This window comes from Alternaria hordeiaustralica (assembly GCF_023758085.1).
Source record: "Alternaria hordeiaustralica strain BMP 2776 chromosome Unknown scaffold_3, whole genome shotgun sequence".
Taxonomy (NCBI): Eukaryota; Fungi; Ascomycota; class Dothideomycetes; order Pleosporales; family Pleosporaceae; genus Alternaria; species Alternaria hordeiaustralica.
The window spans coordinates 269,883-293,527 of NW_026056775.1; the positions used below are offsets into that span (position 1 = coordinate 269,883).

The 23,645-nt window shown below is 54.0% G+C and overlaps 6 protein-coding genes across 6 annotated transcripts; 5 read left to right on the top strand and 1 right to left on the bottom strand.

Annotated features, from left to right (window-relative positions):
• Positions 1 to 4: 4 nt before the first annotated feature.
• On the top strand, positions 5 to 1,335 carry J4E84_002264 (uncharacterized protein; the record flags this gene model as incomplete). The annotated part of the gene is made up of 3 exons (XM_049384891.1): positions 5 to 187; positions 239 to 536; positions 590 to 1,335. 3 exons carry the CDS (start codon positions 5 to 7, stop codon positions 1,333 to 1,335), a joined length of 1,227 nt encoding a protein of 408 aa, XP_049246914.1.
• A 963-nt stretch (positions 1,336 to 2,298) lies between these two features.
• Positions 2,299 to 3,318, top strand: J4E84_002265 (uncharacterized protein; the record flags this gene model as incomplete). The annotated part of the gene is made up of 1 exon (XM_049384892.1): positions 2,299 to 3,318. One exon carries the CDS (start codon positions 2,299 to 2,301, stop codon positions 3,316 to 3,318), a length of 1,020 nt encoding a protein of 339 aa, XP_049246915.1.
• Positions 3,319 to 6,828: 3,510 nt separating this feature from the next.
• Positions 6,829 to 10,210, bottom strand: CEF3 (translation elongation factor EF-3; the record flags this gene model as incomplete). The annotated part of the gene is made up of 3 exons (XM_049384893.1): positions 6,829 to 7,050; positions 7,098 to 9,969; positions 10,026 to 10,210. The coding sequence occupies 3 exons, from the start codon at positions 10,208 to 10,210 to the stop codon at positions 6,829 to 6,831; spliced, it is 3,279 nt and encodes a 1,092-aa protein (XP_049246916.1).
• Positions 10,211 to 12,557: 2,347 nt separating this feature from the next.
• Positions 12,558 to 13,235, top strand: J4E84_002267 (uncharacterized protein; the record flags this gene model as incomplete). The annotated part of the gene is made up of 2 exons (XM_049384894.1): positions 12,558 to 12,764; positions 12,831 to 13,235. 2 exons carry the CDS (start codon positions 12,558 to 12,560, stop codon positions 13,233 to 13,235), a joined length of 612 nt encoding a protein of 203 aa, XP_049246917.1.
• A 725-nt stretch (positions 13,236 to 13,960) lies between these two features.
• On the top strand, positions 13,961 to 16,747 carry J4E84_002268 (uncharacterized protein; the record flags this gene model as incomplete). The annotated part of the gene is made up of 1 exon (XM_049384895.1): positions 13,961 to 16,747. The coding sequence occupies one exon, from the start codon at positions 13,961 to 13,963 to the stop codon at positions 16,745 to 16,747; it is 2,787 nt and encodes a 928-aa protein (XP_049246918.1).
• A 5,002-nt stretch (positions 16,748 to 21,749) lies between these two features.
• J4E84_002269 (uncharacterized protein) lies at positions 21,750 to 23,644 on the top strand (the record flags this gene model as incomplete). Its single annotated transcript, XM_049384896.1, has 3 exons — positions 21,750 to 21,753; positions 21,887 to 23,424; positions 23,480 to 23,644. 3 exons carry the CDS (start codon positions 21,750 to 21,752, stop codon positions 23,642 to 23,644), a joined length of 1,707 nt encoding a protein of 568 aa, XP_049246919.1.
• Between the last annotated feature and the right edge of the window lies 1 nt (position 23,645).

The window sequence follows — 23,645 nt, forward strand, 5'->3', positions numbered from 1 at the left end:
GCTCATGGTACTTGCCCGCGTGGCCAACTTCTTCACAAACGGAGACTCTACCACCAACCTGACCGACGGTAGCCGGAGACATGGCGCAAGCACAGCACACGCAGTGGAACTTCCCATGGAGGATACCAAGCGGGGAGCCATGGAGGACGAGATAGACGAGGAAGCAGCGCGGCCGCCATACCTACATGTGAGGATGCCTAATCTGCAGAGATGAGGGATGCCAATTGATCACAAACAGGCAATGCTGGCAGGAGGAATAGGAGGCACCACGGGTGACATGTTGATGCATTCGCTGGATACGGTCAAGACGCGACAACAGGGCGACCCGCACATGCCACCCAAGTACACATCCATGGGCAACACATACTACACCATATGGCGGCAAGAGGGCTTCCGGAAAGGATTGTACGGAGGAGTGAAGCCAGCATTTCTTGGATCGTTCTCGGGCACTGTGTGCTTCTTTGGAGCATACGAGTGGACCAAGCGGACCATGATTGACTATGGGGTTGCGCCATCGGTCGCATACTTCTCAGCCGGTACACCTCCCTACAGATCAATACAGCCCCGCCATGTACTGACAAACTTCTAGGTCTGCTCGCTGATCTCGCTGCTGCCCCCGCATACGTCCCCTCCGAGGTCCTCAAAACTCGCCTACAATTACAAGGCCGCTACAACAATCCCTACTTCAATTCAGGCTACAACTACCGCGGCACCATCGACGCTGCGCGAACAATAGCCAGGGTGGAAGGCTACAGCGCCCTCTTCCACGGTTACAAGGCCACGCTCTGGCGCGACCTCCCCTTCTCAGCACTACAGTTTGCCTTTTACGAAGAGGAGCGGGACTGGGCCAAGAAGTACATGGGCTCAAACAACATTGGACTGCCGCTAGAAATCGCAACCGCTGCGACCGCAGGCGGCATGGCAGGCGTCATAACAACCCCTCTCGACGTAGTCAAGACGCGCATCCAAACCCAACACAACGGCCCGTCTCCCGCCTCTCCACCTCCACCCAAAGCGCCACTCTCGCCCGCCGCGGCCTCGAAACACTCCACCCCCTCGCAAACAACTAAGACGAAAGCGACGCAAAGTAGACCGATATCCACTTCCTCCCCTTCCACAACTCTCAAAGCCCACGGCGCCGCTACCCTTGACACATCCTCCGTCATGACCGGCCTAAGGATAATATACAAGACAGAAGGAATAGCCGGGTGGTTCAGAGGTGTTGGACCCCGCGCTGTCTGGACAAGTGTGCAGTCCGGTACTATGTTGGTATTGTACCAAACGCTACTACGGTATTTTGAGCAGCATCCGCTGTCTGGCGGCGGAGATGTGTAAACGTATTTGTACGATTTGTAAGAATAAAGGAAGGGATGGGGGAGAGGGAACAGCATGATGGGACTGATATGGAAGGTTATAGATGCATTCAGCGGCGTTTACTTGTAGATATATGTGTCGCTGCGAGTATAGCGATGTTTTGAAGCGATAGAATGGTGATTTATCAAGACATTTACACTCATTGTATCTGGATTTCTCAAGCGTTGCTTCCCTCGCCACTAAAAGGCATCGCTCGGTCAATAACTTCGTTCAGCTCTCTCAACCCATCCTCACACATGTCTGTCACTTCCTCCTGCAATTGCGCCACCATATTCGCTCTGATCTCCTTCTTCGAACTCTCCAATTTCTGAATTGCCGCTTCAAGCTTCTTCCTCCTGCTCATGAGCTCCGATCTCACCTTCTTGTCCTGGGTAGTATGGAGTTTCTTCTCTATTTCCAGAACTGCAATGCGGCCTTTGGCTACGGAGTCAGCATATCGTTTCTTGCGACCCTCGATTAATGAGCGCTGCTGCTCGTAAGAGGACTCATGAGCAGGGAGGCGATTTAGTGTAGATTCAGACATGGTTGTTATCTCAAATGTGATAAGATAAAGGAAGGGGTGATGCGGGTATTCATATAGCAAAAAGCTTCTACGTTGCGTTGGTGATCCCGTTGATGACAACAATGCTGAATGACGCAAGGGACACGTTCGCTATGCTAATAACACCCAACGCACCATCGCGATCGTAGCCCAGAGTCGTGGTGTTTACAATAGGTGCCCCAAGCTTTTATCAAACACTCAATATGGTCAAAGACTAGGGTGGGGCGCGCTGGGATACGCGAGCATGCATGCACGACGATTACTTGACGTCACTTGTAATACATTGACCGCCATCTCCAAAACGACTATGTCCATCTGACGCAATCCCTAACATAAGATCACCGTCCTCAACAACTTATTTCGCTACCAATCGTCCATCCATAATGAGGCTAAACCCCAACGGCGACGCATCGACCTTCCCCAAACGCTCAGCCTTACCTCACATTGCAGGCACACCAAAAGATAACGCCTGGTTCTGGGGCGGCCACGATGAACTGGGTCGCTTGAATCTACTCACCCCCGAGCGGACAGTAAAAGCTACACAAGAAAATGTTAAAACGGGAGAATCAGTGTCACTAGACCTCCCCTTGAACGTCCCCAGCCCAGCCTTCTTCGGGCGAAAAGGCCTAAAACACCGCATCAAGACCATCGCTCCCGGCGCCTTTGACGACGAAATAGCATTCAACACGCAAAGCAGTTCGCAATGGGACGGTTTCCGCCACTTTGCACATCCAAAATATGGATGTCACTACAACGGCGTTCTCTCGGATGAAATCATGGCGGATGTAGACGACGACGGCGAAGACGGCGACGCAGCACCTGAGCGCTCACGTAAACTCGGCATCGACGCCTGGGCTAAGAAGGGTATCATTGGCCGGGGCGTCCTCCTCGACGTGTACTCTTGGTCCCAGAAAACGGGGAAGGAATACGACCCCTTCACCAACCATGGCATCACAGCAGACGATCTCCTTGCTTGCGCAGAGTCTCAAGGCACATCCTTCCGAACCGGCGACATCCTCCTCATCCGCACCGGCTGGCTCTCAACCTACCTCTCCCTCTCCCCCTCTGAGAAATCCTCTCGCAGCACCCTCCCCCACGACCAACACTTCTACGCCGGCCTCGCCGCCGACGACGCCATGAAAGACTTTCTGTACGACAACTACTTCGCGGCTGCTGCGACCGATAACGCGAATTTCGAGGTTTGGCCGCCGGAAAGCTTTGAGGGCAGCTTGCATGCGTGTATGTTGAGTATGTGGGGGATGCCGATTGGCGAGCTGTGGGATCTGGAGGGGCTGGGCAAAATGTGTGAGAAGAAGAGGAGGTGGGAGTTTTTGGTTGTGAGTAAGCCGGTGGATGTGCCGGGGGGTGTGGGGAGTTTGCCTAATGCTGTTGCGGTGTTCTGAGGGGGTGTGAAGGGGTGAGTTTTGGTGGTTCGATACCCAGTTTGGAGACTTCAGCGTTATCCGTTTCTTTCTTACGCGTCGCGTCATCTTTGATCTGATCAAGTGACTTCCACCTGCATCGTCCTAGTACATGGCACGCGAGTTTATGAAGAAGTTCGTTTGTATTAACACCTAAATCTGGCGTGGGGCATGGGCGTCAAGATCAAAACGAGTTCCTTCGTAATGCTCGACTCCTGCGCAAGCCGGAGAACAACGAAGCTTCATCGGCGACTCCGCATCCCGCAAATACAGATTCATGAAGCTAGAAACTTCAGCACTCTATCTAGGTTCGTCTTTGTGTCCGTGGTCTACATCTCTAGCCTCGACCTCGGTCTGGGCTGCAGCCGATCCCCTGGACTAACCCCAGATTCTACCTCCCGCTCTTAGCGCTAGCCTAATACACACGATGCGGCGCGTTGCCGATGCTTCTTTGAGAAGAGCATTAAGCCACAGACCTAAACGACATTTTGAGGCTGAAAATTCGAAGCTGAGGTCCTTCAAAGGTTTTTCGTGGGCGCATTCGAGTTCCATCTCAATGACCAGCCCGGACCAAGGCCAGACCCTATCGAGCCAAAGGCGTACTCTATCGTTGTTTATGGACGCATTGCTTCCTCGCTCGGCGGTTTTCACTTGCGTCCAGACCATGGCAAGTAACGTTGAAAGTGTATAAAGCTGTCAAGCACGCTGCTTTTCTGCTTCACCAGATTCACATTCCATCCTCTCCAGAACTTCATTTCAAGATGGCACCTGCCCTTCGCACAATCGCGCTTGCATTGCGAGCCGCCTCGACCTGCCCATCATCACCCACCTGCCCTCAGGACGACCAATGCTCAATCACGTTGAACGGAGCCACTCTTCAAGTCAGCTGTGCGACTGACTACTATGGTGGCGATTTGCAGTTAGCACAGGTAAGCATGACTCCACAATAAGCTGTCTCGTACTCAACGCTCATCCTTTCTTAGACATCATCACTGGCAAGTTGCATTCGGGTATGCTCCACGACCGCAGGATGTAACGCTGCAAGCTACGTGGATGGCAACTGTTACCTCAAAAGCACGCTCAATGCGGCTCAGCCCAAGTAAGGCGTTCCTACTTTGTAATCGATTTCCAACTGACCCAGTCATCAGTGCTAACGTGATTGGAGTAGCTGTGATCTCTAGAGATACCTCAACAACGCCTACTCCAACGCCGGATGCCCCCCAAGTGTGCCCTGCCAGTTTTACATGCCCAGAAAACAATGGCTGCTCTTACACTGATGGCTCACGTACTCTGACACTTACGTGTGGAGTTGACTTCTATGGAGGTGACTTCGCCAACCAGTACGCAGCAAGTCTCCAGGCTTGCACGCAAGCTTGTGCAGGCGATGCACAGTGCGTAGCCGCTTCGTTCGTTGGTGGCAAACGTGATGGTACCTGCTATCTCAAGAGCACAAAGAACGGTGGTTCTTCGAATGACGGTGTTGATGGTATGTGAACTGAGCTGAGTTGCGTAACTTTTGCTGATCAATAAAAGCTGTCTACGTTGTCTCCAACACCGTGCAACCGAGCAGTTCGTCAACGAGTTTGACCCCGTCGCCCTCTTCGATTGTTGAAACGACGACTACCTCATCTTCGACTAGCACAGATGCTGTTGTCAGCTCTACCTCGACTTCGTCCAGTACATCGACCTCAACCGAGATAAGTACCGAGACCAGCACCTCGACCGAGACTTCGACCCCCACGCCTACGCCTACGCCTACACCTACTCCCACTCCTACACCCACTCCTACACCCACTCCTACACCCACCCCAACGCCGGAGCCACAACCTACCTGTGGCGTTACCGGTAGTCCAAGACCGGGCGTTGTCTACACCAACATTGCCGGACAGACACAGGCCGCTTGCAGGATAAGGTGTCAGAACTATAATCTCGCAGGCCGTACTTGCCGTGTCTATGCTTTCAACCCCGCAACTAGGGTTTGCACGTTAGCGTTGGGCTTCACTGCTCCGACATTTGAGCAGGCTTTTACTCCTGGTAGCAATGGGTTCTACACATGGTACGCTGTGGAATGCCCGGTGTGAGGAGTTTGTCTTTGTGTAATTGTTATTGGATGGTGCTTTTCAATAGACCAAGTTGAATGCATATTCAGACATTTAGTCTAGATCTAATCCAACATGTCGTTCATATACACCCTCCTTCCATAAGTCAATCACCTGGTTGTCGACTACATACTTCTCTCTCAAAGTGAAAGTCCAAGCAGTGTGTGATGGCAACCACATCCCCAGTAGCCGTCATGATGCCGTGATAAGTTATGTGCCCAGGAGGTATTCGCATGTAAAGTCCACAACTTTCCACACCACTACCACCAACGTATTCTTCAACACTGGTGATGGCCATATCGCCCTCCAAGTGGCCTTTTACCACCTTCATAAAACATCACACCGATCAAAGGAACTTGTGAGAATACTCATCGGATTTGGACGTGAATCCCAAAAGCGTTTGCCATATCTCAACGTCCGCCCGCAACCTTTCGTTGCGTCCGAGGAAGGCATTGTAAGAGAGTTCGATTGATCATTGGTAAGGCTAGGCGCACGTCGATAGCGCTAGCGTTGGATGGCGCAGAAAGTGGTCAGCTTTCGAATCATATACCCAGCAGGTATTCGCACCTAGATAGCAATATATTTAGATTTCAAAGCGAGTACGTATGCTGCAACACTATTTTCCTTAGACTTCTCCTCGACTCGGGGCATTGAGCTCATTGATAGCAAGATGAGCACTATGACCGATAGCGGTCGCGTCAAATGACATCGATGATGGGACGTGTTTCCAACAATACGCCCAGGCGTACACAAGCAAGTTAACACTTACCCTCCGACGTCAAACATGCATACGCATTTTTCAACCTAAGTGTTGACTCCTTTTGCTCTCGATCAGCTTTGTATCCAGCTTGGATACCGTGTCAGCATGTCGTGTCTTTGAAGCGGCTTGACTTAGTTTGATGGATGGCTTGTAGTTGGCGATCGACCTGTCACATAGCTGGTAGACAGCATGCCTTGATGGGAGTGACTAAGCATGGGTCGCCGCCACGGCCGCAGACATATCAGAGCTACTACTACCGAATAACGGATGACGCAGTTGCGTGTGAGCGTATGTGAAGCTACTGTGGAAGATGTCGATAATTTCGTGTGACGATCAGGCATCTCTAATTCGTTCGGAGCTGGACAGATGATGATAATGATGCTGATGAAATTCACGTGCGAAGTCACGAATTGGTAAAGGCGAAAAGTATGAAGTGTTGGGGGAATCTATTCTCTATCTTGTACGAGATGGAATCAGATGAAGAGCAACCATGCAAGTTTTGTACCGTGACGCCGACCATGAACACATTACTCATAGACTGATATCGTTTCAGCCTGTCATGCAACCCATGAACTCTCCTGCCGTAAACCAAAACCGAAGGAAGGAAACTTTTCGAAAAGGGCGGCGATACGTTTACTCGTCCTCGTCGGAGAAGACCTCCTCGCCACGCTTGCGGCGGGCCATGCGGTCCTTCTTCTTCTTGCGCATCTCGGAGGAGGTGAGCTTGGCCTTCTTCTTTTGGCTGTAAAAAGTCAGTTTTTGCTCCAAAATGATCGGGACGACGGCAGGATGCTCCCAAACGTCGACACGTAACGCACCTCGCAATCTTGTTTCCCATGGCGTCGAACGGAAGGGCTGTTAGTACATGTCTTGATCAATATAGTTTGGTTGTGGGTGCTTACCTTCTCCTCTTCTTCACCATCGTCCTTGGCAAGACGGGGTCCGGCACCCTGACCTTGCACCCAGTTGTGACCGGAAGGAGTCATGCGACCGTCCATGACAGCCCAGACTTCCTCAGTGAGGTTGGCAGTGAACTCGGCGGAGTGAGTAATGATGATAACACCACCCTCGAAGGTCTTGATGGCCTTGGAAAGAGCACCAAGAGAGTCACGGTCCAGGTAGTTAGTAGGCTCGTCGAGGACGATCAAGTGAGGACGCTGCCATGAGCAGGCAGACAGAACGACCTTGACACGCTGACCTCCGGAGAGACCGCGCATACGGGAGTGAGAAACGAGCTCAGCGTCGAGACCGAAGTTGGCGCAATGGGCCTCAATCTCCTTGCGGACAAGGGGACGGAACTGACCGCTGGCAAGAGCCTCCTTCTGGTCAACCTCAGCAACCATCTTGGCGTGGGAAGCCATGATCTCGGAACGAGGAATCCAGGCGTTGTCAGCAGACATCATGGGTGTCCAGCGCTCGTTCTTCATGCCGACGTTCTCTCCGAGAGCGAACGAACACTCGTACTCGTAGGAGTTCTTGAACTTCCTGCGGGAGTTGATGCCGATGACGCGACGCTCGGTACCCTCGATCTTGTAGATCTTGTCCATGGCCTTCTCGTCCTCCTCGGTGACGATCTTGTTGGCGCGGTCCATGGTCTCACGGTCCTCACCAGTCTGGAAACGCCATTGAATGTACTCGGAAGGAGTCTTGTCGAGGTGGTGGTCGATATGGGCGAAAGCGTGCTGCTTGATGTAGGCAATACGGATGTTCTCGTGGTGGTAGATCTCACCCTTGGTGGGGACAAGCTCACCAGTCAGGACGTTGACAAGGGTGGACTTTCCGGCACCGTTGGGACCAATGACGGCAATACGGGATCCGAGCGAACATTGGAAGGTAATGTCCTCAATCTGGGGCTTGGAGGTACCCTCGTACTGGAAGCTCATGTTGGTGGCACGGAGAATGGCCTTAGCCTTGGTCTTGACACCCTCAAGGAAACCGGGCTCGGGGAACTTGAACTCCATGTCGGAGGCAGCCAGCTCGTGGTAGGACTTGGCAGAGGGCACACGCTTGACGAAGTCGTCAAGGTTACCACGGTAGCGCTTAAGCTTGAAGCGCTCGTAGTGGATGACGTGCTGGATGACGTTGTTCAAGAACTTGCTGTCGTGGGAGATGACAATGGATGTGCAAGGAGAGCTGGTGAGGTAGTCCTCGAGCCACTTGACGTTCTTGACGTCCAAGTGGTTGGTGGGCTCGTCGAGCAACAGAATGTCGGGCTTCTCGAAGACAGCACGGGCAAGCGCGAGCTTCATCTTCCATCCACCAGAAAGAGCACCAATGGTACCGTTGTACATGGCGTCGGTGAAACCGAACTCGTTGAGGGTAGTCTTGACCTCTGACTCAGGGGTCTCAACACCGACGGACTTGAGCTTACCCAGGGTCCACTCAAGAACGGTCATCTCAGTGTCAGCAGAGTCCAAGTCGTGCTCGACGTAGACGGTCTTGACTTCGTTCTGCTTGGGGAAACCCTCGACCTGCTCGTTGTTGATAGCGCGCATGAGAGTAGTCTTTCCGGAACCGTTGGGTCCGAGAAGACCGTAACGCTGACCACGCTTGAGACGGAGATGAGTCTGGTTGAGCAGGATCTTAGCACCGTAGGCCAAGTTGAATGTGCAGTTGCAGAGATCCTCGCCCTCCTCCTCATCGGGCTCGACGGCGCGCTCAGCGGCGGCACCGGGGAGAGATCGCTTGCGGGTCTCCTCAGTAACCTCCTTGGCCTTCTCGTCACCGACAAGGACGGCAACGAAAGGACCGGCGTTAGCCTGCCAGTTGAGAGGCTCGTAGTCCTTCTCGTCGATCAGCTGACCACCAATGGCACCAACGTAGTTGACGACAGGGGTGAAGCGGTCATCGATCTTGATGCTGGAGGGGATAGCGGCCTTGAGGTGGTTGGCAATGGTGGAGATGTCACCAGACTTCTCGATCTCAGGGATCTTGCCGTTCTCGACGTGACCGACACGGATGAGGGTGTCAAGACCCTGGCGGGTCTTCTCACGGGCCTCGGGGTCAGCCAAGTTGTCGTGGTTCTTCTCAAGCGCGGGCATGAGACGGGGCAAGAAAGCGGCGACAATCTGGGGGTCCTCGACAAGCTTGCACATGTTGTCGATAATGACGGCAGACTTACGCTTGATGGCAGTCTCGCGCTCGACGAGACCACGCTCAAGCAGGGGAACCATGATGGCGAGGGTGGGCTCGTGGACATCAGTGACGAAAGTGGTGGCACCGAGCAGGTGAACGGTCTCGGGGACGTTCTCAGGCTTAGCGATACACTTGATGAGCTCGGGAATGAAGCGCTCGATATCCTTGTTGGAGATCAAGGAGCAGAGAGTCTCCATGGTGCCGTAGGCAGCCTTCTTGACCTCAGGCTTGGTGTCCCACATGGCTCCCGAGATGACGGGAATCAGGTCGGGGACACGGAAAGCCATCTGTGCGGGGGCGCTCTTGGTGAGGGCCTCAATGCACTTCAGGTCGGTCATCTTCTCGGGCCACTTTTGTGCGTTCTCGAGCGAGTTGATGATGTGGGGGATGATGGCCTTGACGGCGTTGGGGTTGGCGGCCATGACGATGGACTCGGCGGCGGTCTGAGCAGCGACCTTGACGCCGCTCATCTTGTCACCGACCGCGGCCAGCACGTCCGGCAGGAGGGAGACGAGGTAGGGCTCGACGGAGGCGGAGACGTGCGAGTGCTGGGCGATAGCACGGATGGCATCGAGAGCGCGCTCGCGGGCGACGGCATCCTTCTTGCTGGCGAGTTGCTTCTTAAGCACCTGGACAGCCCTGCGTGTTTGTTAGAGACTGCACCGTGGCGGGGGAGGGGCAGAGTGCAAACATACTTGGTGGGAGCGTCAGCCTCCTCAATGTCGCCGTTGATGAAGGTGGCGATGGCCTGAGCAGAGGCGTTGATCTCGTCCTGGGCCTTGGACACGGTCAACTTCTGCATCATCTCCTCAAGCGCCTTGAGCGACTTGGAGTTCTCGGACTTGATGTCCTTGGCATCATGCGAAGCAGCAGGCGCCATGTTGTCGGTGTAGGTAGAGGGGGGAGGTGTAGAGAGGGTGGAAGAGGTAGGTGGGGTGGTCCTTATATATGGACTTTGGCGGGGCCTAAAAAACTTTTGGCGCGAAAAGATAGAGTGAATCTATCCGGGGGGTATCAACGCGAGGAATCTGACTCGCAACCTTTCTATGCTACCGGGCACAACGACAGAAAGAAGGGAAAGGGAGTGTGAGTGGAGAGAGGCGGCAGTGAATGCTCGACGGGCTCTTTAAATTTGCTCTTGGTTTGGTGGGATATTGGCTCGCTTTGAGATTTCTCGCACGGGCCAGATCTTATCGCGCTGAGGAACCCGACACCAGCTTCGCCGCCCAGGCCTTTGCCTAATTATTTCCCTATGATCTAATTCGCATCCTACTCAACGCCAAAATTTTCCTGCTCGCCGCATTTTCCCCAGTTATTTAGACTCCCCGCAAGTGCCTTTTTCTATGTCTTCACAGTAGACGGGCAGCAGCTTTGCCGCCGCCGGAGCCATGTTGCAGCCCACGTTGCAAAAGGCCATCTATGTGTGGCGAGTTTGGGTAAGGCGCGCTGACCGCCTTCTTCAACAAGACACCGTAGCCAACAACCTGCAGCCAACGGTTGGGAGCCGCGGGAAATGCGCGCTGAAGATCAGGGACTGCACTAATCCAACCCGACCGCCATGTCAGCATCCTTACAAGAGAGCACACATTTCAAGCCACGCCGTTTACAACACATATTCTGCCAGTTCTTCCACCGCGGCCTTTGAAAACACCACAGCATAGGACTTCTAGCTCAATCTAGGGGCGTTCTCTCACTGATAGGGTAGCCTTGCCGGCCACTATTCGTACAGCCTTGCCAAGTCGTCGCGCTACGGCCACAAGCGGAGGCTCCAGACTACTACCTCCCCGATTCTGCCGAAGTCGAGACAGCAAGCGTTTCTGGTACCCTCGCCACCCTGCGTAGACCACCGCCGAGCCATCACCGGCACCACGCCGTACTATACCAGAAGTATTAGGGACGGTAAAATCTTCCGAGACTACTTGTCAGTATAGCGCATGACATACCGAATCTGACCGCCCTGGTGTCGCCGCGTATGTTCCCTGTTCATAGGATTACTAACATGACCCTTACGACGGGCCGTGACGGATGCAGAACACGACTACGAAAGAGTTGGACCCTGACGATGTGAAATTGTTAGCCGTATGCGAACCATCGCTCAACCATATTGCGCTCCGCAAACCCCCACTTCTTATCGATACCCCGGATTTCGACGTGCCAGAGTTCCTTACAGTACGCTTGTACCAATCCGTCAAACTTCAAGTCTGCGCATTCATGGCATTGTTATCTGTGCCAACGGCATCTTGTGCTGTTGGATTATACTTATTCACGTTGTGCGAGCATACACTCTGTCGTCTGTTCCGAGGCAGTCGCGTATAAGTCAATTCACGTCACTCATCATAAAAGCATGCAGAGCGTCTTCGGATCCGATGCAGACAAAAGTAGCACCTCAGACAAGGGAAAAGGTAAACGCTCTAGAGTCTACATTAGCCCTGTATTGTCCAGTTTGCGTGTTTTACTCTCGTGTAGTCCGTAGACATGTTTAGCTACTCCCTTGTATACGATAGTAGCGAACTGCGAAATCTGATCGGAATCATCGGATAAGCCTCAGTATGGCGTGGTCAATGACTGCTACAGGCATAGTCAAGAACAGCCACAGCGCACATATACAGCCATGTCCAAAGAACTGGAGCAGCCTCTTCAGATAACGTAGTTGACCACACCCATATCGATGTTTCCAGGCAGCAGACCTTTTGCGTGATCATTAGAATAACGCCGAAGATGTGACCGGGCGATATTGAAAAGAGCAAGGCAACGAGATCTCAGTAATTTTCATGCGTCTACAGTCATGCACCAATTATCAGACAAGTATCACATGAGGCCTGCTCAGTCGCGATGGACTGAATGATGTTTGTTGCGGTCAATGTAATGTCAGCTACACAGACGAACTGCAGGATGGCTGGGTGGCCAGTGCTGGCGCTTCAGCCAAATTTCCGGTCATGTCCGACTCCACATCCACGACCAAATCGCTCACAGCTCAGCCGCAATGCGACCCATGTCTAACCCGTTGGGTATGATCAATCTCCGCAGACATGTGGCGCGCGCAGTCAGCTCCATACGAGGGCAAGTCACACTTAAAGCGTGCGTGTGATGCCGCAATCGCACTGGCCTGACCATCTGCCAACCTGCCCCTCCCCCACCGTAGGCGCAACCACATTCCACATCGCTACCTAGAGCCCTCGTACATCTTTTCTCCTTAGACATCAAGACACATTACATTTAAGAACAACATGTCAGGCCAGGACTACTACGGTCAGGGTCAAGGCCACGATCAAGGCTACGGCTACAGCCACGGCGGCGCATACCAGCAGCCCCAACAGCCTCAGCATGGCTACGGAGAGCATAACCAGGGCTATCCTCCTCAACCTCAGGCGTACGGACAGCAGCCGCACGACCAGTACGGTCAGGGACATCACAGCCCCTACCCACAAGGACAGGTCAGTATTATTGCGCAACCTCGGCGCATTCTATCCTCCAGCCTTCAGCTACTCACATCACTGTAGAGCTCCTACCCCCCGCCGTCGCACGACCCCTACGGACAGCCTCCCCAGCACGGCTATGGTGCCCCGCCCCAGGGCCAGTACCAACAGAGCTACGACCCGAACCGCAGCACTTCTCCATACCCCCCTCAGGGACATCAGCAGCAAGGCTACCACGACCCGAACCAGCAGTACGGAGCGCATCCACAACAAGGCCATCATGACCCGCAGCAAGGCTATGGTGCGCCGGCATATGGACAACCCGGCGCACCCGGCGGCCCTGGCGAAGGCGACCGCGGCCTGGGTTCAGCTCTGATGGGAGGTGCAGGCGGCGCGTTCGTGGGTAACAAGCTCGGCGGCGGCGCGTTGGGCACGCTTGGAGGAGCGCTTTTGGGGGCGGTTGGCGCCAACCTCATTCCTGACAAGTAAGTCAAACATGCACCCGAGCGCTATGGCGGACATCATCTAACATGACTCTAGGAAGGAAAAGAAGCACAAGAAACACAAGAAGCACGGTAGCTCCGAGCATGGCTCGCACCACGGCTCACACCACGGGTCTTCGCATCACGGATCGCATCACGGGTCCTCGCACCACAGTCATAGCCACAAGAGCCACAGTAGGAGCCGTAGCAGGGGCGGCAAGAGCAGCTCCAGCTCGAGCAGCGACTCAGACTAGAGATGTTGCGCATATGGGGTGTTTCTGGCTCAGTGGAAGCAGGGCGCACACTGTGATGGCACGATCATAGTCATAATTCTCTTGAATAAGATCTATCTGTAAAGCTAAACACGTGCTCATATGCGCAAATGCCCGCTTGATTATGTAAATGCGCCCGAGCCAGACTTTGCTCAGGCATGAAGTTCAATTCAACAGCCAACTGTGCGCATGCCTGCCATGGACCTGGAAGGCTGGTATGCCTTGCATGCAGATGTGGATCAGACCCTGTTGTCCCAAAGAGGCTAGGCGTGCCACCAGACACGCCCTTTTCCAAGGTTTCTCCACTCTTACTCATCGCCGCAAATTCCAAAAGCAGCCCCGCAACCACGCTATCAAGATGCAAAATTAGTGGGAATAAGTTTATAACTTTCTGTAACAACGTCGACAATAACCTGCACGACACGATTCCACTTCAAAAGTTACTCCAATCAGCATAAACATGGCGGATGTCTTCCTGGACTTCTTCCGCAGTTCATTACCAGATGAACTCGCGGCAGTGCTCGAAACGGCCATCACATCGACAAAATCGGGAGATTTCCTAGGTGTACTCCAACTACCAGAAGTGCAACTATTGCTGGGATATCAGGACAATGAAACCACCAAAGACGTTAAGAGGAGCGACTTTATTCTCTGGAGCGACTACATCTTCCATCGCCTAGGACTCCTTCTGTCGAAACGGAACGAGGAGGAATCTACCCCGATTCAGGAAACATCCGCATATCGGCAGCACGTTTACTTCCTGATCGCCATCGCGGCATTCCATGCATTCCTGCAGTCGAATGTCACTGGACCACCACTGCCCTTCAAGTCTGCTGAGACGCTGTTGTCAAAAGACGTCGCAGATGATGCGAAACTTCTCAGCAAAACGCGCGCGGCTCTTATTGCATCGCTGGGTGCAGATGGTGTTGCGGCATACAAACTCACACCAAATATCGAGCTGCTGTGCCTTGCGCACACCATCCTCATCAGTCCCCCGATCCAAAAGAACATCCCGGTTTCGGCATGGGCGCGTCTTAGAGTGAACTTTGTCCATCAAAGGCTGCTCAGCGAGCCGGCTCCAAGTCTGCAGGATGCTATCTACGATGACTTGAAGGTGGTAGAGGACTTGATTCAGAACTCGGGAAAGAACGGGGAGATCAAAGACTTGCATACGACCTTCCTCCTGGAGCGAGCGGCGATCCATACGCACCATGGTCTGGATAAGAAAGCTAAAGCGGACCTTGAGCAGGCAACTTCCGAACGGAAATTCGAGTTTGCGTTGACTGGACTGATGGGCAAGAGGACTAAATTCCAACAGAAGGATACCAGTCAACTGATCGTACTCGCCCGAAGTGCGGGATCGGAAACCAACGGCACATCTGATGAGAGCTCAAAGCCAAAGGCTTTGGACTTGAACGACGACACCTTACTAGAGTCGATCTCTTTTACCAGCAACACTGCATCGATGGAGATCAAGGATGAATCTAGTCTACCATCATCGCTCACATCCATGGACCCATCGAACCAGCCATTGCTGGACCCGCTAGACTCCGTCATCATGCTTTCGTTAGCCGAAAGCATCAAGAACACAAACCCAGCAGATGGTCTTACAAGAGAACAGACAGAACCGTACGCCACAAGAGTGCTAGAGGGTGGTAGTTCGAATTGGCAAGTCTACACCCAAGCTCTTCTTGTGAGGAGTCGTATCGAAGGATACAAGTCGCGCACAATGGAGCGTGGTCTCCTCCAACTTCAAGCGCTGGTTGATCAAGTTATTGCAGAGACCTCAGGCGATGCTACTACCGACGCTGAGACTGGCGAGAAGATCACCTCTTTCCTCCCGCAAGCCAAGGAGAGTGAGTCTGCATCGATTGAAGAACGCCTCCGTTACATCTTCCCGCTCTGCTCCCCATCTCGTTGGGAGCTTGAGTCTGAGCTCGCTGCACGATGGGTCGCCCTCGGCGGTCTACGATCTGCGCTCGAGATCTACGAGAGACTAGAGATGTGGGCTGAAGCAGCGCTGTGTTATGCCGCCACCGAGAAGGAGGAGAGGGCGCGCAAGATGATTCGACGACAACTTTTCCACGCCACCAACGGCGATGACGAGAACGTGGACTTGGACGAAGAGAAGTGGGAGGGTGCTGAGCGGGATCCACCACCAGCCGAAGCACCGCGCTACTACTGCATCCTCGGTGACATCGACAACGATCTCTCCATGTATGAGAAAGCCTGGAACGTCTCCGGCCAACGATACGCGCGTGCCCAACGCTCCCTCGGTCAACGCTACATCTCCGCACGCAACTACGTAAAGGCCGCAGAAGCCTACGCACTATCCCTAAAGATCAACGCGCTCTACCACCCCGCCTGGTTCGCACTCGGATGCGCCTACCTAGAACTCCTCCAATTCAAAAACGCCGTCGAAGCCTTCTCCCGCTGCGTGCAGCTCGACGACCAAGACGCCGAAGCATGGAGCAACCTCGCAGCCTCGCTCCTGCACCTCAAGCCCCGGATCCAAGAAAACGCCGACGGCGAACTCCAAGAAACACGCGTAACAAACCACCCCCGCACCGACGCCCTAAAAGCATTCAAACGCGCCGCAACAATCAAGCACGACAACTTCCGCATCTGGAACAACGTTCTCGCCGTGAGCGCCTCCACCAACCCACCCTCCTGGGCCGACGTGGTAACAGCCCAACGCCGCATCTGCGAGCTCCGCGGCTCGACCGAAGGCGAAAAGTGCGTCGACGCCGAAGTCATCGACATGCTCGTCAAACACGTAGTCTCCGCCGAAGACGGCTTCGACATCACGCGCCCCGGTCTCCCGCGCCTCGTAAACGACCTCATGGAAAAACACATCAAGCCCCTCATCACCGTCTCCCCCAAACTCTGGCTCATCCTCGCAACACTGTACACGCACACGCAGCGCCCCAGCTCCGCGCTGGAATGCCACGAGAAAGCGTGGCGGGCCGTGACGAGCCAGCCGAAATGGGAGTCGGGGTCTGAGGCGGAGTGGAATGCGGTTGTGGATATGACGATTGATCTTGTGGATGCGTATGAGACGCTGGGGCCGAGGGAGCGGACTGAGGGGTTGGCAGGTGGCAGTGGGGAGTTGGTGGCGAAGGATTGGAAGTTTAAGAGTAGGAGTGCGGTTAGGAGTGTTATGGGGAAGGGCAAGGAGAACTGGGAGGATAGTGCTGGGTGGGAGAGGTTGGTGGAGAGGTTGGAGGAGTTGAAGGGGAGGGAGTAGATGGGTTGGTAGGGAGGTATCAAGTGCTTTGGGGATTTCTTGGGGTTGAGACTTGTTGACTATGAAAGTATAAAAGCCTGTTTTTCTATCAAGATTGTCTACGCGTGTGGTGCTATGCTACTGTTGTTGAAGAGAAGATCAAGTATTTGCAGGTAGGCCTTTCATTAACGCCATGGTGGTATGAAGTGGTAGTAGCATCTGAATCTTACTAGAAGCTGCTTCAACTCGATCTGTGGTGATGTACATGATTTTGTCTTTCGTTCATGGGCTATGACGTGTTTGGATTCATCATGGAAAACTAAAAGGGGTTTGGGACAGTAATGGATTGTTTACGACATCGATAAATTTGGCGCTTCCGCAACGATGTGTCACAGCGAGGCAATGACTGCCCCTCGAGCCGCAAAGTATTAATGCACCTACCAAATGGCTGAGACACTCAGGGGATGATAGGAAAACGCAAGACATAACCGTTGAAGACGTTGCACACCAATCGTTAGAGCGAAAAGCAATGTCTCGCAGCGGAGATGCCTCAAAAGTGCATCTGCTCCCTCAGCGGCAAGCTCGGGCGAAGTTCCTGGGGAAGTAGCGCGCCGTGGTTTGTACCACGCTCTGCGCTGTCGGTAGTGCCTACCGTGTCAGCAAAAACTGCTGCCCAAGAGCGACTACCCTCTTAGTTCGTGCAATGCAAGCTACCCGTCTAGGTGCATGATCAGAGCTGAACTCTTTCCCCACACCCGCTCTTCCGGCGGCCAGACCTGGTATCCGGGTTGTCTCGCCCCTTGCTGTGGCGACCGAGAAGGTTTGGTGTGATGAGAAAGTAAGAACAGACCCGACAACCGGGTTCATAAGGGTGTGCTTTGCGGATCGATTCCGCCGCGGAACTTCGGCTGCTGGCCGAGCCTGTGAATATGAAGGAGATGTATCGTGGTCAGAGTGGCCATGCTCATCTTGGATAGCTGCATAAACTCTATTTCGGCTCGGTACCGAGGTGTTGGCTGGATGCTCCTTATCTCGTGAAGGGTAATGTAAAATCCATAGATTAATGGCCAATTCTGGAGTTCACTGAAATGCGTGGCGATTAGATGCGTGGCAAGTAGCAACGATGTAGCAGGTGCATTGTTGACAAAATGAGATCCATGATGCGTTTGCGCAAGAGATCCACCCGAACGCTTTCGGAGTAGCCACCATGGGGATTAGCTAAAGCGGGTCATCTCTTTTATGGTGTAGTGAGTGCGACGTCCGAGAGTCTTGTGCTCAGTTCGTGCAACCAGACCAGTGGTCAATAGCCCGAGATCTGCTCGCGTACAAGACCCGTTGCAAGGTTACACATGTTCGCCTTCGTTGCGATCGACGACGGTGTGTTGTTAAGCAGTTCATCTCGAGATCGTTGTCAATTCGTGCGGGATTGAGTGGTAGACGGTGTCCTGGGATTTCTCCAAGCGTTGGGATACCCAGGCAGTCTCTGTATTGGGTCCACTGCACTGGAGCGGCTGACTGCATGCCTCTGATATTGTACGACCATCACCCGTAAGCGCGTTTCAGATGACAGAGGCAAAGACCCAGCACCGTGGCAAGCATCCTCGTGGAGGATAACATCCTAGTCGCAAGAGAGTGTTCAAGCCATGGTACGTTTTCCAACTCTTATAATGGCTAGAGCAGCAATTTCAAGTCGCTCATGCGCAAGCATGGTAATACAATGGCGTATCGAACGGCGTTGTAGGCCGGTCACACCAGATAAATTGCCTCCAAGCCACGGTGACGGCAAACGCGTCGCGTTGCAGCGTGCATGCTGATCCATTTCCGGTAATCACGACTGTGAACAGACACGATGGTAAAGAGAGTGATTTGCAGGCTTGGCTACTACGGAGCTACACCTAATCCAGGTATATTTGCGGGCGTCTTACTAGCAGCTCTGCGTAGCTGACATCGGGGTGGTGGTAGGGAGAAAAGGGCGCTGGAAGCCGTGGAGTCGCCGTGATTGATAGATTTGTAGATTGGCAGTAAGTGGGCTATCGTAAGATGATCAGTGCAGCCCATAGTCAGAGGAATGTCGGTACTTTGGAGGCAATGGCAGCACGAAGCAGGGTCCCGGTGTCTGCCAAGGTACGGTGGGAGGAATGCGGTCCCCTGCAGAAGACACCCGAATGTCGGATTGCGCTCCTGACGAGCTATGGTAAAGAAGGCGAACGGATGGCCATGATGGAGACGGCATAATGGCTCGATGGGTGATATTATCACGGAAGCGCTGATGCTAATGCTCCGCTTCTGGCGGCTGACACACAGCCACGAGAGACCCGGCAGGCATCCGTTCGGGACAAGCGCGTTGAGGATACGGCATCAGCTTTCTAAGAATACTACAAGGCCACACTGGCCATGGTTCGCTGGAATGGCACTGCGTGAACGCCGGACGGAGATAGATGTGGGAGTCGCGTCCGTTGAACGCGTTCGGCAGTCGCGTCGGTGTCGGCAGACGCGTCGGTAGTAACGGTATTTGCAGCGCCGAGTCGCGTAGTGATTAAGAGCGTAATGATGGCCCTGAGGCGAGAATAGATCGTGATGAAAGTCCCGTCGAAGTGAGGGGCTCCGTGGCGGTCAAGTCAGCCTCATCTCGCGGGAGGAGCGACGGGCGGGTGTCGTCGCTTTTTTCCCGATGCGGCGGGATGCAAACAAAGCGAGGCAGCTACGACGCTCTGGCCGAGGCAGGAGCGATGGCTAACGAAGAAGGCGCTGGCAGTGCCGTTGACTACCCCAACGCGCCTGCGTGGGACAACAACATCCCTTTGCCGGCGCATCGCCGTCGAGCCAGCAGAGTCGCGAAGCGAGGCGTAGGCAGCTTTGCGGTGCCTGGCTTGCCTGAGGCTGTTTGGTGTGGCTTTTCTGGCGATGCGCAGGATGGACAGGGGTCGGGCGAATTAAGGTTCTGCAAGCCACACCAGGAATAGATGCATCTTCGCTTGACCGCTGGCAACGGAGCCCATTGCTCACCACACTCCAACACATGCCCTCCCTTCCTGCCACTATGCCATCACCACTATCCTCACATGGGGCCATGCTGAGCATTGCCGCGCATTGGCCGCCATGAGCAGCCATCTGCCGTCATCGCGGCTACTCGTTGTCCACTGAGCACTGGAGCCCATATCCCGGGCCCCAGAGGCTCATGGCCGCCCTGACAGTCGTCCCTCCTAGAGGCCGTAGACGTGCTGCTGATGCTCACTGGATTGCTGGGCCGCATGTATATCATCGTCAAGGTCACCGCCGCGTTGGGCACCCACCATGCTCTTGCTACGCCCGGCATATGCGTCAACCTCGCCATACTCAGCACCCCATTGATCCCTCTCATACCCACCCCAACTGCTCGCCATTGCTCTGCGTGTTTACAGTCCATCGCAATCACAATTTGATTCACATCCGACGCCTCACGGACAGTGTCTGGGAGCTCTGGCCCTGCTTCTCCGCATCCGCGCTTCCTACCATTGCAGAGGTCTTAGGGCCCCGCTCCACATCTCAGGTACTGGCCAAGACAGTTGCCCTTCAGCGTCAATCGTCTTCAATCTGGAGTTGTGTGTTGAAGCATTTCCGATTGACCCACTGTGGGCAGCCGTCACTGGACAGAGATAATCAGCACTCATAGTGGAGCCCAGCTTACTGCCACTTTGCACTGCTGCGCCATCCGAGGCCACCCGCCAGAGCCTCAGCGCACAGGACCCAGCCGCCTACTAGCCTTCACCGTTTTTATCCATCAATGCGAACAAAGGGCCCGTCAGGCTTTGCACGACGTGGTGCTCAACGGCCATAATACTAGCCTTTTGAGGGCGTGCTTCACCATCGACAGGCCCGCTAGGCTACCAGGTGGACGGGATCGGTAATCACCAAGAGTCATCCCAGCCCCCAAGAATACCCTGTGCTCACTCGCTCTTCCTTGCAGTTGTGTCTATGCTCCGCCGTAAACGCTCGACCAATCCCGTCTCTCTTCCGCTGCCCTGGGTCCGTTCGTCGCTCGATCCGTACATCAGCTCTACCTGGCATTAACTGTTGCCTACCTCCGCAGTCATAGCTCCGTCGTCCCGCAGCTCCATATACCGTCCGCACGGCAAGGCTGCCGAGCCTCACGCATACTGGCCAGTCCTTGGTTAATGTCATTACTCCTTTGTCCTATATGTAAGTCAAGCTGTCAGTCACGTCAAAATGCGGGTCGATTAATGCGACATCCCGTACCAAGTCGCTCACACTCATTTCAGCACCTGGTCGTTGCTCTGAATCAGTGACGATTTGCGAAAGCAAGACGACCCGTTCCCTGTTTCGTCAGTAAGAAGCTGCAATTGTCTGAGCTGCAGTCGGCGAAGAGCTGGACTCACCGCGTTTGATACCGAGACTCAAAGTCGCCCTGGGGCCCGTATGAATCGAACTCCTGAACAGCCCGATCGTTTGTCTCTAAGCAGGCCACTTCTGTCGGCTTCGCTAGTCCCAAGACCTCCGAAAATAATCTCCGGATCTATCTCCCATCGCATTTGTGGTACTTTGTTGAGTCTACTTGTCGCAAAATCTGCCTGCAACAAGGTTACATTGTCTCTTTACCACTGGGAAGGACGCAGACTCTCACCCCACGAGTCCTGTGACATTCCGTCATCGTCTCACTTCCACCGAGACGAGAAGGAAACACTACCAACAGTCCCTGGAAATTTCCATCCCTGTCGAGCTGGGCCGTTTTATCTTGTCGAACTATCAGGTGCGTTATTCCTCCTACGTGACGGGTCCTCGAGGCGTGTCAGGACACCTGCTTCAGGACCCCTCCATGGCTGCCTGCGCGTTGACCCCCACATGAATATTAGGCTGCCTGCTAACATTCCTCTGGGGATTAGCTAGCTTCTACCAGGCGGCGTCCTCGATCAGTGTCAGGACCTATCCCCAGTGTTGCGCAGTTCGGTCCTTGGTGGTGGGCCTCAGGCTGTCCAGGCTGCGAGAGCTGCAGAACTACTATCCATGTCGGGATACAGCAAGAACCATGAGTATGTGTATGGTAAGTGGATTGTGGCTCATCTGACGAGTGTGGAAGCGCACCTGCCATGGTTGGGTCGGCTGAACCCGGCACTGGCCCACGTGAGAACGATTAGCACGTTTGACTGACCACATACATTCCAGATGCCGAAGCCACCAGATCAAATCAGGTTGCAAGCTATCCGAGCATTGCGCAGCCCGCATTCGCCTCGCAGTACACGGATGCGCCCGCGCTACTAAGCCATGAGCCCACGAGCGCAGAGATGCCCTACATCCCTAGCTTGGTATACGAGTCACGCGGTGCAGCAGGCCATCATCCCAATCCATCATTTATCGATGCAGGAGCTCGTCATCCCGCCTCTCTTGCAGATACTGAAACGGAAATCACCGAACAAATTACACCCGCACAAGGCACTGCTGGATCAACGGTAACGCTGCACCTCCGGACGAATTACGATCTTGATGCAAACCAGCATACTTTCATACTCATGTTCGGTAGCAAGAAGTGCGTCGCTGCACTGCAGAAAGTGGACTACGACGACGATGCATGGACCAACTACGTACTGAACGTCGAAGTGCCCCCTTTCCCACTGACCAACACCTTCGATCCAACCATGATGTTGAAGATGCAGATGGAAGACAAGATGGGCAACTTACGATCGGAAACGGACGCTGGAAGATTCACATACACCGACATGTCGCCAAACCTAGCATACCAATCCTCGCCCAATTTCTCCAGGAAACGAAAATACTCTCCAGAGTTCGGAAACAGTCGAGGCTACTCCGATGGCAATGTCGCAAAGCGAGCATTTGCGAAGCCACGCGCTTCGTCGGGAGCCTACTCTGCCGCTCAACTATCGCCGCTACCGACCCAGTCTGCGTTGGACAACACGTACGCACAGAGCGCTGGGTATGATATGTCTAAGCAGACAAACTACGGCTCGCAACTGTCCCAAAGAGCTCTTTACGCAGTACCGTCAGGTATTGGCATGAGCCACAGCGACTACAAACTGCCCCAGATGTCGCCGATGCCGCATTCTTATGCCTCCTACAATCCCCTCACTCATACCACTCGAAGCAACACCGCGACCGTTCTGCCCTCACCACCCGCACTTTCAACACCAGTTCTGGTCCGTGCAACACATCTCTCGCAAGGAGACGGTAGTACTGGTTCGACTCAGCCTTTCAATCCGTATGCGATGGGTCCGAGCAAGGCGATATTGGAGATCGACGGCGATCTTGATAAGATGGGCGACAACTGGTCGACAGAGGAGTTGGACGTGAAGAGACGACTTGTCGAGTTCCAAAGATCGCAGCATGGCAGCAAGATAACGACTACTTTTGCGCCCACAACACTGGAAGCTCGACAGGGGCGTGGCATCTGCGTCAGCTGTATCTGGTGGAAAGAGAAGAATGAGTGCTTCATCACAAGCGTAGACACCATTTTCCTACTGGAACAACTCGTAAACGTTCGCTTTACCGTCGAGGAGAAGAACCGCATCCGTCGCAACCTCGAAGGCTTTCGCCCCCTCACAGTCTCCAAGGCGAGGGCGGATAGCGAACCATTCTTCAAAGTTATCATGGGTTTCCCCAATCCCAAGCCTCGTAATATTGAGAAGGACGTCAAGGTGTTCCCCTGGAAGATACTGTCGCATGCTCTAAAGAAGATCATCAGCAAATACGTACGTTCTCCGCAACTAGCTACTGAGAGCGAAGCTAACAAGACCAGTCTGCTAGTTATGCCTCGACAGCTGGCGTTGGGCATCTCTCCACTGCGACGACTTCGTACGCTCCAAGCACTGCCCTGCAGGCAACACTGAACGCTCATCGACACACATCACCTCAAACCCTGCCTACTTCGACTGCTTCAACGGCCTATACATCCGGCTTGACCTCGTCTAGT